General features: G+C 38.7%; 1 protein-coding gene across 1 annotated transcript in view; it reads right to left on the reverse strand.

Annotated features, from left to right (window-relative positions):
• tle2a (TLE family member 2, transcriptional corepressor a) overlaps window positions 1-18,100 on the reverse strand; it is a 51,192-nt gene that overhangs the window by 31,303 nt on the left and 1,789 nt on the right. Inside the window, exon 2 of the mRNA XM_047374873.1 lies at window positions 2,586-2,752. Coding sequence (XP_047230829.1) covers window positions 2,586-2,752 — 167 coding nt within the window. The remainder of the gene's footprint in view (window positions 1-2,585; window positions 2,753-18,100) is intronic.

Here is an 18,100-nt window from a genome sequence, read left to right on the forward strand (position 1 = left end):
GAGTCCACATTTCAAATTGTTTTTGGAAATCATGGACGTTGTGTCCTCCGGGCCAAAGAGGAAAAGGACTGTCTGGATTGTTATCAGCGCAAAGTTCAAAAGCCAGCATCTCTGATGGTATGGGGGTGTGTTAGTGCCCATGGCATAGGTAACTAGCACATTCGTGAAAGCACCAATAGTGCTGAAAGGTACATACAGGTTTTGGAGCAACATATGCCGATTAAAGCGATGTCTTTTTCAGGGACGCTCTTGCTTACTTTAACAAAACACTGCCAGGCCACATTCTGCAAGTGTTACAACAGCATAGATTCGTAATAAAAGGATGTGGGTATTAGACTGGCCTGCCTGCAGTCCAGACCTGTCTCCCACTGAAAATGTGTGACGCTATGTGAAGCGCAAAATATGACAATGGAAACCCTCTCGACTGTTGAGCAACTAAAGTTGTACAGGAGAGGGTTCCTCCTACAAAGCTTCAACAATTAGTGTCCTCAGTTCCCAAACGCTTATCGAGTGCTGTAAAAAGCAAAGGTGTTGAAACATAATGGTAAACATGCCCCGGTACCAGCTTTTCAGGAACTTTTGTTTTTGGTTTTCTTTTGGTTTTTGTGTGCAAAAAAAAAAAAAAGTTTATGACTCTAAACACTAAGTATCTCATCTTTGTAGTGTATTCAATTGCATATAGGTTGAACACGATTTGCCAATCGTTGTATTCTGTGTTTATTTACATTTTACATGTGTCCCAACTTTATTGGAATTTTGGTTGTATTTCCAGTCCAATCAAACTTTATTTATATAGCACTTTAAAAACAAACATCTAGACTTGAGTGCTGTACAGATTAAAAGCAAATATAACAGACATTTATAGCTCTTGAAGAGAAATGTGAATTGGCTAAAAAGTAGCATTGGCATGTCCATGCTTTCCAAGAAACACGTATTGGTCTTCATCCATAAACTTCTGATTGGGTAATCTTGAAAAGATGCTATGCAATAAAAGTATTTTACTGTTCAGAATCTACAAATCCACTATGATAACATTAAGTGAATTAATTACACAAGAGGGTTTTTAAACTATTTGATGTGACAATATAACCCAGGAAATTAGAAATAGATTTTCTTTAAACTTAACTTTCATCCTAATTTTATGTAGCACTATACTATCTGCTTTGTCAAATAAAACCAGAGCAGCAACCTAAATTTAGTCTTGCCTGATGCTTAGTCATCCTGTTTAACAAGCAAAAACTCATCTCTCAGAAAAAAATAAATCAACTGACCCAACAGATTTTTTTTTTTTAAGCCACATAAAACCTCTTCCAATATTTGTTGGTATTGTTAGGTTTAGAGGTTCAATCATACTGTTTCATACAAAAAACAATTCTTCTCCTGACTTTAGCCCATTTTCAAGTAGAAATACTAAAGTGGTCAGCCTTTAAATATGGAACCTGGGAAAGGGACAGAAACTGACAAATTAATGGCAGACAGAAAGATGGGCAAGCAAACTAACAGATGGACATTTGGACCAAATGATGGATGGGCAAAAGGATGGATGGGTGAAGGGACGGATGGATGAGAGGACTGATGGATAAATGGGTGGATAAGTGAATGGATAAACAGATACAGATTGATAAGACTTTTTGAAAAGTGAAGAAGCTAAAACCATCCTGTAATAATGAAATGTTGAAAAGACATAACAGTCCTGCCAATTGCATCAGTTACTTTTGTTAACCCTGTCTGGCTTTTTTTTTTTTTTTTACATATCTGTGAAAATCAGAGTCAGCAGGGCAGACCTAAAAGTCTAGTCTAAAACTAGAAATTGGTACTGGCTAGGAAAAGCCTGACTGGTACATCTCCAACAGGCACAGTAGATTTTGTGAGAGGACGGACTAGGTCCTGGACTCTGGGTTTTGTGGAGTTTGACACTTGAGCTTGTGAAGAGCAGAGAAGAGAGAGAAATAGGAGCACACACAAACACACACATTTGTTTGAACAGGACAACGGCAGCCATGGGGGATACAGGGTTTTTTTGTGGACACCGGGTGGGTTCACAAAAGAAGTTTGAAGTGGGATAGAAAGGGATTCTGGTCACCTAAAATCAAAGCAGGACAAGAGGAAATAAGTCAGAGGGTGGGGACCCTGTAAAGATGTGCCAAGAGAACAGAGTGGGGGGCTGAAGCTACATAAGCAACCCAAATCCTCACATTCAAAAGCTGTCAGTGCACATTCCTGCACATCAAGTAAACCATACAGTCAGTATATATCTAAAACAAACACAGGGTTATGTGAAAGCAGGGTGTGAGACCCAATAGTATGTAGCAAAACCATAAAGTACAACTTGAACCAACTTTTTGAATGGTATATTGATGCCAAGTCATCAAGCAACACAAATGCATAGAAATGTCTATCAAACATGTTTTCTCCCCATCTGTACCACGAGGAGTAGTGGAGTAAGATTATTTTTGCTCACATTCCAGAGTTGCAATTCACATCCCACCTGCAAGGTGTACTGCACAAACACTCTTTTCCATTCAGCAAACCAAGCACAACAGTACAGTGTTTTTCCACAAGCCTTCGACTTGCTACACACCAACCTGTGATACTGTGTCTGTAGGAACTGAAACTCCTCCTTGATGCGGTCCAGAGTTTCTGGATAGGTTAGTTTCAGCGACTGGGGAGTTCCTGAGGCAGCTGCTGCTGCTGCCGCCGCTGCAGCCACCACCACTGAGGCTGAAGACCCCGGGGGTGCCTGAAGAGGCGCCTGAAAGTAAAACAAAAATCCAATTTATAGTTGTTAATGAGAACAGCGTGTGCATTTATAAGCGCAGGACAGTTGCCAAAAGGGAGTCATTGTTGGCGTCAGAACTCCAAATCCAAATCACAAGTGGCAATAAAACAGTCCCATTTAACTTTAAAAAAGAGCCAATATCTGCAACAAAAATTTCTTTTAAACATCCACAGGAAGGCAGAAAATGTGCATGTCAACAATGTCTATGCTAATAATCAGCATGAGAGTGACGGTCTAATCTAGAAATGTCATTTCCCACAGAGGCAGACTTGGATAGGATGCATGTATGGACTTTCCCGCCAAACAGACCTTGTTCATATGTCAAAATAGTGAAGCAGAATGCCGTTTATTTGTTTGGTTTGGGGGAAGGGTTTTGATAAGCAAAGGGGAAAAAAAGCACCTAATCACTGCTAAAGACCCAGCCCCCAAACCCCTGTAGATAGTCTCTCTTCTCTGCGGGGTGCACAGCAATTAGGAACATACTACTGTAGGGGTAATGCTGCAAGACAGGCAGACAAAAGGGAGCTGCGAGACGGTCTAAGAGGGTGGTCGGGGCTGTCTGTCTGTCTCTGTGTCAAAATAAGGTGAGAGCAGAAGCAGACAGTTTCTGGGACAGCTGGCTCACAAGCTTCACGATGACATGTAACCCAGGTGGTGACGTTCATTTTTACTCAATGGATTCTATTCAGATTTATCTGACATTAATACAATGCTAAGAATTAAAAGGTATATCAAGAAATTTCCTTAGTTTGGGATATTTTCAAGAAATCCAAAAGTCTCTGTAAAGCTTATAGTGGACACCATTTAAACAACAAATTAAATGTAGCTATTGTGTCACTTCCGACACATCACATTAAAGAGTATTGCCGATGTGTTGAATTATATGCAATGTCCAAATTAATTTCAAGACCAACAGCACTAACGATGCCAATTTCTCTTCAGATGTGCAGCATTTGATCACACATTTACAACCTGTATGTGGAGTAGACAACGCTACTTCTCAGCAGTTTAATTTCTTCAATTCAAGCAGACGGAGACAACGTCATTAAAAGAGTCCAACTTATTTTTCTTCTACATGCATTCCTAACTGGTAGTCATCTAGATTCATCTGGCTGCCAGGGGATTAGTTTCAAATATTCTCATCTTTTTGCAAGCAAAAAGGAAATTAGAAAATACTCAGCATTTTATTCCAGTTTGTAGGGAAATTTAATTCCGTATTTGTCAAACCAATACATGTAAAATATATTTATTTATGTGCTTTGTTTCTCTTTAGCATATATCTTCCATTCTTCCCACATTTTACATTTGGTATTCTTTCCTTAGAAGCAAGTGGATAATAGTTCACAATACCCTTTTAAAAGTATTCAGTAGACAAATTTAGCCTATGCAGGTTTTGACAAGTTCCAGTTTCCAAACAATTTTCTGCTTATTCTTCCTATGCTTTAGAGGCCTTTTAACAAAGAAAGTGTTTTATTGGCTGACGTTTTTCCTCTTATATGGAGCAGAAAGTATTGCTGTGCAGGCCTTCAGAAACTTAATTGCTGCACACTTCCAGTCAGCTGGCTGAAAGAAGGCTAATCGGTTTTTCTCATACTTGTCAGACCTTTTTCTCAAACCTGTCTCTAAAGACAGGTCAGCACTTACTCTGCAAACAGAGAAAAAGGTTCTTTCCCTCGAAGTGGAAGAGAAGTAGTATTAACTTCTTACTGGCCAGGCCATTTCATACGTTGCAAGTGCAGAGCTCCTTGGAGGTCCTCGTAGGTCCCACCCACTGCAGGATTTGTCAGTGTGGTAAACACACCTTCAAATTTCTGACCAGTATTTGTTGGAAACCACTGAGTTAATGCTGGTATGACTGCACAATGCATGTGAATGTGAACAGAACTTTTGATAATAGAGCTATACTATACTATACTAAGATTTAGGTTGATTAGGCATAATATGTACCCCATTTGTAATATAAACACGCATTTTTGTTGAAAGAAAAATAGTAAGATGGGTTAACGTCTGGAAATTTCTCATTTCCGAAGGAGTCAGACAAATAGTGCTATTCTAAGAACTGTTTGTGCCTCAGACTTGGTTTACAACAGTGATTACATGTGTTGGAGTAAGTGAGCTGGAGTCCAACTCACTCACCATCCAGTGAACTAGACTGGGTTTAGAGGCTAGTCTCCTTACGGAATGGGAGGACTGTAAAACTATTAAAAAACAGTGTTCTAAATCTACATTTTGAACGCTGGTTGTCAAGTTTAAGCAGTAACCATGTTCTGAGGTGCCTGATGAATTACAAAATAAAGAACAAGGTGTAGCAGACAGAACAAAAGAGAGCATTTAGAATTTCTAAAGTAGCAAAAATGAAGTGCTTTAATTTTGAAGAGCTAGACATATTGTTTGTAATATCTATAACCTAACAGCAAGAAAAACAAAAAGGATATAGGAAAATACTTTTTATTTGTTCTCAAATGACTTTAAGTTATTACAGAGTTTAGTTTAAGATATATCTGGCTTGGTCAATATTATGAAGTGGCAGCTGACACAAACAGATTATTCAGAGCCATTAATATCCTGAAGCCAGCAAATATCCCTGGTAAATAAATCAAACTCAGCCTTTCACAAGACAGAGGATAATCTTTCAAAATTCCAGTCTGTCTTACATACTGGTTTACTTTCTCCGATAAATATGAGATAAAGATTATTCACGAGACATGAGTCTAAGATGGAGAGTCCAAGCAAGCTTTCAAGCCTTTGAAGCATGATTCAGTTCGACTGGGCGAGGAATGCCGAAAAATGTCATGCTTTTTGTTTTGGTTCATTTCCACAATGCAGTTTTGAAATGGAGCAAACTGCAAGACGATGTCATGCAGTTGTTACAGTTGCTCATATTGGGCGCCATCATAAGAAGCTGCCAATTTATCTCTTTGGTTTACTTTGGTCTGCTGGACGGTCTGTTTGCCTTCCCACTGTAAGCAAACCACATCATGACTCACTTACAGGTAATCCAAGGCCACACTATAATGGAAAATCATGCAATGAATAGATTAGTGGTAAATATTGCAAGATGATAAATGTAATAAATTCATGTTTTTACTCACTTCTGTCTTTCGCATACGTGTATCCAGCACTCATGAGAAAGGAACCAATGGACAATGAGTAGGGAGGAGAATTTAAAGATAGAAAATTGAAGACTGGTGAAAAGTAAAAATGACCAGATGATTATGGCACAATTTCAAAAAAATATTCAGGTGAGGATAATCTATAATCTATTCAGAAAGCAGAAAGAGAAGGCTAAATCAATGGACAAAAAAGCTAGTAGAAGACGGGCAGTGGCCTCATTGTTCCTCTTTCTTTCTAACAAGCTGCTCTCAATCGGTCTGTCAGATCCCCACCAAAACCGTGAGCATGCGCGCGCGCGCACACACACACACACACACACACACACACACACACACACACACACACACACACACAGAGACACGGATAATTGATAAACCCAAGCTTTCTTAGTCTTGCTAACACATCTGCGCACCTCCTTTCCTAAAAGAAAACATGATAAAACACACAAACTCCTTTCATTTTTTTCAGACTGAGAGCAATTTATATTCCATGGGGAATATAAGAAGAGCACCAGCGTTTTTGCTGTCTCTGTACCTTATGTATTTTAGCATTTTTATTAAATTGTTTTTCTTCCTACTTTTTTTTTTTTTATACAGAGAGCAGGTTTTCCAAGTGAGATATTAAACATAAATATGTTCCTTCTCCAAAATTAGGAGTGTGGATGGATGGATGGATACATACATTCATATGTGTGTGTCCTTGTAATTGTTGGTGAGTGAGAACCATTTTCATATTTTTTTAATCGCAAAGTGAGGACATTTTGAAAAAATGAGACATTTTCCTGGTCCTCACTTTTCCAAATTCCATTCTTGGGACAAGGGTTAGGTTTAGGACTAGGTTATGAATTGAGTTATGGTTAGGGTTGGGTATGAACTGGTTAGGGATAGTGTTAGGGTCAGGGTTAGGCACCAAAAATCAAGAAAAATGAATGGAAGTCAGTGGAAATAACTGAAGTCCTTGCCAGCTTGAGAACAAACAACAGAAAAACCATTTGCCTGCGAAGAAAGCTCACCTAGATGGACAATTACTGTTGCACAAATACAAGCTAGGTCTTTTTGCTGCTCCTAAACCTGTAAATTAAGCTCCAGGGTACCTTTTTGATTTTTGACCAAAAAAAAAAAGTTTAGAAATCGTCCAATTTAGATCAGAACATGTTCACATGCACCTCTTTAGTTTATGCTGCTCAAAGAAGCTAACCAAGGAGGTTAGAGTCCAAGTTTATGTTACAGCCTGCATGCGTAACTATGCTTCACATGCAGGTTGTTATCAAGTCTGTCCATGTACACAAACACTCCACTGCTCTCCCCTATACAGACCAAAATTTGTTCCTTCCATGGGCTCCTCTCACCACAAAAAGATCAACATGAATTCACTTTACTACTTTCACTGTGACTCAGTATGATTCCTATGACCTTAAACTGGGATTGTGCTGGTAACGGTATCAAACATTTAAGATTTAAACACAAATAGTTTAAAAACGGAAAAATATTCTTACAATACCATGCATATGGTTGAAAGGCCTTATTGAGATGCCAGACAACTTGTTACAGTGGCCAGTTTCCTCTACCTATATGAAGCATAGAGTAATGCAGTGCGACCCTCCCCCACCTCTTGCTGCAAAGTGACTATTTAAAGGAGAGAAACCCATCCCTCTTAGGGTAATAATTCTAAAATACAGTTGTCAAGCTTTCTGATCTGATATTCAGAGTCAGTAACCAGCTAGTATCAGCTTGTGTTATTCTATAAAGAGCAGAATGGTGAAAGGGTATAATAATCTGCACAATAGGAAAGTTTACTTAAAAAATATTACTAAATTCATTAGGCATCAATTCAGTTTCACCTTGACCTATGACTCAAGACCATAATATACATGTTTTAACATCATTATAACCAATAATATTAAATTAATAAAGATAATTTGATCATGTTATAAATTTTTACAGTAAGCTTTTGGGTAGATATAATAGTGCAAAGGTCCTGAGGGTTAATATACTGTGAAAATCATGTTAGCTCATGCCTGCTTTTGCCTATCTTTTCAAGCTCAAAGCTCTATTTTTGAGAACATTAAAAGATGCTTCAGAGAATTCACAACAAATTATCTCACAACAACAGTAGCTTTTACGTAATATTGATAAAAGCAGTGGAAGTGTAAACCAGGGCCAAGTGTTTCCGTTGTCCCTTTTAAAGGCTAAACTGGTCTTCTCTGAGTGGGACATGTAGACGTTTGGGTCAACAACCATTGCTTAAATAAGTGTGAGAGAGAACAGATGGGTTAGTTTACTTGCGAGTTGAAACAGAGACACTGGGCCAAATAAAACAAAAGCAAACATAAACTATATTAGTTTTGGCCACAATACATCTTGGAGAAAAATTACAGGAGTAGAAAAATTGAACTGGCAGCTTTAGAATGAGGGTAATGTGCAAACAGAAAACCAACAATGTATAAAGTGATGAAGAGGTAATGGAGCACACAAAGCTAGCAACATTACCATGTAAGTCTCTGGAAAATTGAAGAATTAAAGAGGAAATACTAGGCCACCAGACTTCATAATTCCAAGACGATGTTTTGAACTGTCTGGCCAACACGTTTAATCTTCAGACTGGTTAGAGCTAGTATGAACAATTTACTGATAAAAATGAGTTTTTGGAAATTGTGAGCAAACTATCTGGTGTAGACGGGATCCTGAAATGGTTTTACTGTTATCACATTGACAGGCTATGCCGTACAATAATCCACGGCCCTGTGATACTTCCCATACATGCTTATGTTTACTTGAAAAAGATTTAATTGTGCCTGCTTTTCAGAGTTCACATAGGTCAGAATATGCACATGCAATAAAATGGATTTCAAGTTGAAAGTTGTCTGTTGTGCAACCTTCTTAGAGTGTATTCAAATATGATTGAAAACAAAGATTCAAACATTTTCAACAATCTGAACACATGCAAAAAAATCTGACATAAAGGGAGCATTAACAGCGTGACATTCCCTGAATGAAATCTGTGTTGTTTTCATTTAAGTTCCCTCTGACTGCACCAAACCACCATGAGCTCACATCCTTGATTTAAACCCCCACCCTTAAAACATGTGCACACACACCCACACATACTCACTGCTGGCATTAAGAGGATCTGTGCATGATGCAGTTTTCCACAAGTATTTACAAGCAGACATGCCCATAGTGTTCATCTGTCAGCAAGTCCTGCTATCCAGTTTCATTATGAAAAAAGGAGCCACTGTTTTGATTTATTGCAGCCATTATTTTGTTTATTTAAAAGCACCTTTTGCAGATTAAAATTCATAGGATAGTTATTAAAGACAGTGCCAGAGGCAATCGACTTTTTTTGGTTCCAAAGTCTAAACATGCCACTGATCTATTGCCCCTCAAATAGTACCACTTTCTAGCTATAAATGGAAGAGATAAAATAACAGAAAGAAATGAAAGAAACATTTGGGCACCGAGATCTTTTTCCAGCATATGTGTTGTTCAGTGTCCAATTACAGCTTCTTCTTGATCACCTCCCGTATTTCAGCATGAAAGACTGAAACAGGAAAAACTAAAGGTTGGTAAAAGATGAGCAGGGAGCAAGATGCTGGGTGAGTGACAAGCTGTCCAAGCACGAATTTGATTTTTAGTCTTTAAATAGCGCACAAGATTTTCTCATATTAAGAGCAGAATACTTCTGAGAGACCAGATTAGCTAGATTAGACAGATTACATAACAATTACAGTTAATGCAGTGGTTTATAAAGAAACAACTGTTATGCAGGACGATGTACGCGAACCAAAGATTGTCGAAGGCTGATGATATTGCATAGGGGATAAAGGTCCAGAAGGAACAGGCAAACCCCACATGTTGAGGCATTCTTAGAGGTGGAGTAACAGAAATCGTATGCCGTCTCATTTGTTGCCGTTTTAATTTTCAAAACCAGGCTCTCCAGGCATGGCTTGAATTATAAGACATCTATAACACTGCTGCCTTTTCCTGATCAGGTTCATCTCTTGGTTAACAAAATGGGTTGTTTAAAGCTGTAAATACACTTTAAGCAGGGGTGCCTACAGGTAAAACAAGGTTGTGCTTTTGTTTTTAAGTGGCTCAACAGGAACATCTGACTTCAAAATAAAGCTGGGTGCAGTAGCACTGCTGAAAGCTACCATTTTACCATGCAGACAATGATACTGTGGTTCTGCTGCATTACCAGTAGAATCTAAAACCCTCAGAACTAGAGATGTACTTAAAAAATGAACTGGTAATCAAAATCAGATGATCTTTTAGCTTGATTTACCCAGATCAGTCGAGAACTTAAAAGACCTAAGACTTATCAAGGCCTTCATCTGATCAATGAATGCACCATACAAAAGCACTACCGTGTTGCACCAACAATAACACTGTGGAAGTGGTGTGGAAGACCTTAGAGCAAAGACGGCTAACAGTCATTTTCAGTATTAGCGGTGCGTTAAAAATGATTGCATCAGAGAAATCTCAAAAGCTGTAATAAGCCAACGGTTTACAATTAGTAAGGCTGACATCACTCATCACTGACATAAAATACAAAGAGAGTTCAAAATTCGAGCTCAAAAATGATTGTATCTTTGTTTTAATTCAGTAAAACCCTAAATAAAAAAAATGAATGAGTGAAAAATATTTTGGATGCGGTTAGTTATAGTTCCCCTAAATCTCTTAAAATCTGTATTGGCAGGTTCAAGCTTTACAAAAACTAGAGAGTGCAAATGGGCAAATTGCAAAATTGATCACACCTTAGAAAGGAAACAGTAAGGACAAAACTCCAAAAAATAAGGAGTGCAACAGTGTTGATATTAGAACCTATTCAACTATTATATAGTTTAACTTAAATTATGACTATTACATGCTCTTTATGATCTTAGCCGAGAGATTTTTTTTTATTTTGTGCTTCAGATTAAATTACGGTAGTAAAATGAAGCTTCCTGTGAAAGGCCATCAAACATTGGAACTATCTTTTAATTTTCCATAATTTAGAAAGAGATGTTCTAATTAAAGCCAAATACAAAGCAAAAATCAGGCTGAATGGTCAATATGCTATTTGTAAAGACTGAAAAGGATAAAGTTTTCTCATACAATTTTCTCAAAGAAGATTTTACTACAAATCAAAAAAAGTTAGACAACATCAACCAAGGCACTGCTGTGGGTCAAAAGGATCAGCAAGATTTATTATAGAAGTTATATACCTCAGTCTTTACCTAAAGCAGTAAGTCAATTGGCTGGTCCTTCAAGCCAAGCCTCTAACGCTGCCAAATTCATGTCTGTTTCCTTTGACTGGACCGAATTTTCGTCTCACTCAGCTGAACAGACGATTTGATGCGGTCTCCCTTCAGATGGCTCAACCCATTAGTCCGGCCACTAATTACACTGCTTACCCACAGAATCGAACATCAGAATAAACACCCACCAAGCTCCCCCTCTCTCCCATTTTCATCAGACAATCAACGAGGATGCAGTGACAAAAGGTCTGACTCAGAATAGCATCTCTGAATGTGTGTGTAAAAAACAAATGTGTGAAAAATAAGATTTATGCACATAAACCCTTTACTCAGACCATATAACTTATCTTTCCTTAGAAGGTATTACAGTCTTGCCTCAAATTATACAAACATGACTGTTATTCAGTGCCAGTCATTTGTATTGTTAAACCAGCACACACACTCATACACAAACCTCTCAGGTCTCCACATCCCCCACCTTATATCAAGTAGCCATCAGCTTGGCCTGCTGCCGAAGAAATTTGCCGGTAATCTCCCAATGATTACTTCACATAGAGGGTCTGCAAGGCACCTGTTTTATTAATGCCACACATCTCTTTCAGCAGCCCCCCCGCCGTCCCCTCATCTTCTTCCTCCCGCACGCCTCGTTATTCAAATTTCCCTGCTGTCAGTCCACATTAGCAAGGCACTACGATTTGTCGGCTGCATTAATTGCTGGAGCTGCCTTCTCTTGTTAGGCAACACCCCCTTAGCTCGTTTGTTCTCTTCCACCGAGGCGCACTTCTGCTGCAGCTTGTGTAAACCTTCAGATTCTTTTCCTTCATTTCCCTTGGCCTTTTCTTTCCCTCTCCCTAATTGCTGGCTGACCGATGTGGGCAGGCCGCTGATCGATAACTGCACTCTCACCACTGGCCAACAGTGGGGATAAAGAGCTAAAAGCATGCGAGGACCATGAGAGGTGAGGCTTGATTTCTGCTGGCACCAATGTTTGTGATTCATATTGGTCACTTAAAGTCACAATGCCTCCCCTGACTGATCTGACCTGACTTCATCAATCAAAAGATTTGATGTCTGAAGAGGATATTAAAGTTTTATTTGTAGTACAGCTGCAAAATGTATTGAATTGCAATGCTAATCACTAAAAGGAATATGTGCAGCATTGCAACTACAAGGGATTGTCTGTATGCAATATTTGGTAACCTGACTTGCTAAATTGACTTTCACTTTCTTTGATGGCCACACAATATAGATTTTAGTGGACAGGATGCTCACAGGTAGGGTGTGGTGGTGAGAAAAATTACCATAAATTCCGGACTATAAGCCGCTACTTTTTTCCCACACTTTGAACACTGCGGCCTCTACAACGGTGCAACTAATGCATGTTTTTTTTTTCATGCCGCCAAAAACATTTTGCCTGGTAACAGTAGACCAATCAAATTGATGAGTAGTTCAAAGAGGTCCAATGAATTTGTGCGATAAATCAAGAGCACTTTCACAATTCAATTACCGGTTTTGTAAATCAGTAATTTATATTCACCCTCATCAACATGGAAAATCACCAACAGGTTTCGAAAGGCTGGACTGCTGTGTGATTAAGGGGATCGGATGCGCTCAAGTGAGAGCGTCAACAAAGAGGCTGAAGTGAGTGACGAGATCCTGAGGCCGTTCAATTTGGACACTGAAGAACAGGACTTTAATGGTTTCAGTTCGCAGGAAGAAGATGAAGGAGGCGATCAATGACTTTTGACCTGGTAGGCTGCAGTGTAAATCAGTTAGGAGATATTAGAATGCTGTTACTGTTCAGTAAAAAAGCATTAGCAACGAAATTTGTGTGTTACTGATGACGTACGTATATTTAAAAAGGTAGCAGTGTTTGCCACTGTTCGAAAAAAAGCATTTGCAATATGCATTTGTTTATATTACCATATGGATTAAGTTAAAAGTAAAAAATTCCTCACATATAATATCGTTCTGTGCAAATCATATTACAACGTGGGACACCCATGGCTTAAAATCCGGTGCGGCCTGTACAAGTACAAAATTGGTTTTCTTTCTAAAATTAGAGCATGCGGCTTTTAATCGGGTGTGCTCTGTGGTCCAGAATTTACGGTAAGTTTAATTACAACCACTAGTCATCAGAATATTCAATACTATTGCAATCGTGTGGTTTTACAATATCGTGCACACCTAATTCCTATGTCTTCCTTTAATGAACAAAAAAAAATATAAGAAGTTAGAAGGGACGGCAAACTATTGTACTGCTTTTCGTTATCAGGAAAACAAATTATTGTTATAAGTGCAATTTATCATTATAACATTAACCTAGGGCTGCACGGTGGCGCAGTTGGTAGCACTGTTGCCTTGTAGCAAGAAGGTCCTGGGTTTGATTCCTGGCCTGGGGTCTTTCTGCATTGAGTTTGCATGTTCTCCACGTGCATGTGTGGGTTCTCACCAGGTACTCTGGCTTCCTCCCACAGTCCAAAGACATGCCTGTTAGGTTAATTGGTAACTCTAAATTGCCCTTAGGTGTATGAATGAGTGTGTTGCCCTGCAATGGACTGGCAACCTGTCCAGAGTGTACCCTGCCTCTCGCCCATAGACTGCTGGAGATAGGCACCAGCTCCCCTGTGACCCACTATGGAATAAGCGGTAGAAAATGACTGACTGACATTAACCTATAGTGATATTTATAAACTGCAAAAACTAACAGTAAACAAGTAATTTGGGTCCATATTGCCAATCCTTAGCCCAGTACCTTAGCATTAACATTTGAACTAAAAATGTAAATGACATGCACCAATCAGACTTTTTACTTGCCAGTTCAGATTTTCTTTGAAGTCTGATCCCGTTTCAATTCTTGCAAATTCTAATTATCTTTTTTAATGGACTATAAAACATAAAAACTAACGTCACGTTGCACCCCAGACTGTCCAGGAGTTGGTGGATGCTTTAGTCCAGGTCTGGAAGGAGATCCCTCAGGAAACCATCCACCATCTCATCAGGAGCATGTCCAGGCGTTGTAGGGAGTTCATACAGGTACGTGGAGGCCACACACAATACTGAGCCTCATTTTGACTTGTTTTAAGGACATTACATCAAAGTTGGATCAGCCTCTAATGTGTTTTTCCACTTTAATATTGTGTGTGATTCCAAATCCAGGTTAATAAATTTGATTTCCATGTGATTTTGTTGTCAGCACATTCAACTTAGTACAGAACAAAGTATTCAATGAGAAGATTTCATTCATTTAGATCTAGGATGTGTTATTTGAGTGTTCCCTTTATTGTTTTGAGCAGTGTAACATTTTATATATAAATATATATATATATATATATATATATACATACACACACACAAGTAGATATTAGTTTGCATCAGCATCTACGGTCTAAAAGCACTTTGTTTAAACACAGTATGCTGTGGATTAACTGATTCTGCTTTGTTCCAGAAGATTGGCAGATCTGGAATATGTAGTAGCAAAACATTTCAAGACTGTAAAGCATTTGTAAAAAGTTGGGAAAATTAACAATTGTTGATCCATTTCTCCGTATCTGTGTAAATAGGCCTCAAACTCCTTGTGAATTAAATACAAACTAAAGTCTGGCCTTTTCTTTTTTTTAGCTCGTTCACACATTGATACCACTTACGCACTTTCGAGTGTATAGTGGGAGCTTGTTACAGCAGCATATTGCACTCAACTGTGCAATGTCACTTGGTGATGGTGGGGAAAATTGCAGGGTCAAGCGACCTGCTTAAAGTCACTTATTTAACACGGCATAACATTATGAAGAGTAGAGTCAAATCAATGAAAGATCTTCTGGGAAAAAGGACCATTTGATATAGTTGTACAGTTTCAGACAATTATTGTTGGCAGCAATAACACACTAGAGGATGAAAACAGCATTGCTTCAACAATGAGTTCATAAGTTATTTTTTTTTGTTTAGGTGAATCGGTTTAAGTGCACTTTCTCCTCTGAACTTGGATAAATTATGTACATGCGCACCATAAAATTCTCAAATTTTTAAAGTACGTCTGTTTTAACTTGTCGGAAAAAAATGCAATTACGCCACAAGTGTAAATAATGATTTTCATTCTTTAGATACTTAGCTTCTACATATTAATAATCACCTTAAATAGCATGTGTAGAGCTTCATGTCATTGGGGTGGCACTAGCTGGAGGTTACAACAAAATAAAAATCTCACCATGATCTTTCCAAACTAGTAGAACAAACTAAAACCAAAGCATGCGAAAGGGCATAGTTTACAACTAATGTTTGGGTTGTTCCTTTACAGCTTCAACATACATTTCTGGATATGAAGAAGGGCGGCATGATATCAGGAAAACATGTAATTGTGATACCATTTCTGAAAATTTGATAAATTAAATGACGTATTTTTAACCTTTTACCCCCTCTTTCTTCATGAATTTTGTCATAAGGTTTAGCATCTCAGCCACTGAAAATATACATAATGTGTGGGCATCAAGAGCAATTAAAGTCCATCCAACTGGCCAAATATACCATTTGCAGAATTTGTATGTATGGTACTTACAACTTGCATTCCAGCAGGTTTTTGCAATTACTATTTTGCAGATACCAATAATGCAATGAAAACTGTATTCAATGCTATATTGGAATGGGTTTATTGTAAGGTAATAAATACTTTAACAGTCTTTAATGAAAACTTAAAACTACACTTAGAATTGTGATGTATAGCTTAATCTTCCATTTCAAAATAGTTTTCCATTCCATGTGGATTTTAAGGTAAATGCTTATGAGGTGTTAGGAGATACTGCTATTTGGGTCACCACACTAACACAAAACGTATGTGTTTCTGCTTTGCTATTTAATTCTGTCAGCATTTGTCTGAAAAAGCCAAAGAATCTAAACCAGCAAGTCATGCCAGCCACATCCTGTACCCAATCCGTGCTCATCTACTGCTTCTGGCGTCAGACTGAATCCCAAAGTCATCTGAGAAAATACAAGGATATAAAGAATTCTTTCATGGTGCCCCTGAGCCTTTGGTGCCATGTATTATTTATCGTTACCAGACAAGCAATATGCGTATTGGAAAAATTAAAGAGTTACATTTTCTCTCCCTTACACAGATGAGTACTTACTCTCTAAAAAAGATTCAACAAAACAGCGTTCCAATAAAATATATCACGTTTCAATCCAACACACAAAAAAATTCTGTAAGAGGTTCAGTTGTGTGGAGCTATAAAGATTAAGGTTAAATTACATCCAGTTGGGTGTGACCACAAAGTCTCTTTGTGTGTTTAAAAAAATGCAACTAAAGACCAGATTAAGAATAAACCAATACACTGCTGTAATTTGATTGAAGATTCTAGAACATATGTGCTAAATATTTATGTAGTGCATGGGTCCGGTTCTTTGAACCATTTAAACAACCAGTGATGACAGGTTGCTGCCACCCTTGCATTTGCAGAAATTAAACAGTTTGCTGGGTTGAGTGGCCCTTGACTGCGTGGCACAGACGACAGCTGATGACGGCCAGAGCACGTGTTGGCGTCGTGATCTGGGGCGAGCTGATTCAAAACGTGGGGGCCGCTGGTCAGATCGTCCCACCCAGACCCGCCGCAGTCTGCTCCGCTCACCCCGGGATGCCCGCCCATACATTAAGATGTGGTTTGGAGCTCTCACAGGAACACGGCGTGGAGAGGTTGGATGAGAGGGATCAGGTTTACAGTGCAAACCACAGACCCACAGTCCGCCTCCTGTGCTGCCTTCCTGCACTTAGCTGCACTAAATACACAGCTGCTGGTGTGTGCACGAGTGCGTCGTTACTGTATGTGCTGTATAGTTGGATTGTTTTGGGGGGGGCTTTTGTTCATAAGAATAATTTCTTATGAACAAAGCATCTTACTTGTTTCATGTAGCATGAAACACATATTTAAAGTTAAGTCACAATGAGCCTGTAGTGATTTCAGTACACCAGCATGAAACTCAAAACACTGCTGGGGGTGGGGTGGCATGGCTGAGGGATGCAGAAGAGGGTTAGGCAAATGAGCAGGTCTTAATTGATACTTCTCACAGTCAGAGGACCAGTGTTTATGTATTTGAGTCTGTTCAAAAACCTCTTCACCCAAACTCCACTAAAGCAAATTAAGGCCACTGCAGCATGAAATTTGCTCTCCATCTTAAAACAACATGCAGATTTCATATATTTGTTAACTTTTAGAGCCATATATTACCAGCTCTTAAATAGCGCTGTGTGGGTTTAAATCAGATCAGGTTTCACATTAGATGAGGAGATCATTTAAGGGAGGCAACAAGGCACCGGCTGCATTTCCTGTATTAAAGTCAACCATGGTTTTAAAACCACAAAAAATGTCCCTTCATAGGAATCCTATAGTTTAATGTGCTTATATTCCACTGCAGTTTCCTTTGCTTTTATGGAGTACAGAGTAACACGATGCTCTCACTTCCCCACATGTTGCTGCACACTGCTGTTCAGGTGTCTGAAAGAAAAACCTACAAGACCTTTCCGTCAATCACAAGACAGCACATTTAGTTGTTTAATAACATTTCTGGCATCTCGTGGTACTCTTTATAATTTTGCGCTCTTTTAAAACTACAGTTGGTAAGCCACAAGTTTTTCTGCTAAGCAGCAGAGCACAGGCTAGCTACTTGAGCAGAGAACCTGACAAACTGAACAGCTTTTATCAGTTTGTTAGACTCTCCGCATATTACATATTAAAAATGAGCTGGAAACAGAGATCCGCCAAGTATTCAGCTGGCGGCTGGAATTGGCCCATTTTTGGCCTGACTGGCTCCCAACAGTTTTTTCCAAAACTCAAAACTCTGATCTTTTTATGATCACTGAATGCACCACACTTTCAGGTTGAGCTGAAAACAGCCATTGGTGTAGATGTTGTTAATGATGCTGAAGACAGTTTAAAATGTCAACTCTAATCATTTTGGACTTGTTTTTAAATTTTAGTAAA

The sequence above is a fragment of the Girardinichthys multiradiatus genome, chromosome 9 (genome assembly GCF_021462225.1).
Source record: "Girardinichthys multiradiatus isolate DD_20200921_A chromosome 9, DD_fGirMul_XY1, whole genome shotgun sequence".
In the NCBI taxonomy this organism is placed as follows: Eukaryota; Metazoa; Chordata; class Actinopteri; order Cyprinodontiformes; family Goodeidae; genus Girardinichthys; species Girardinichthys multiradiatus.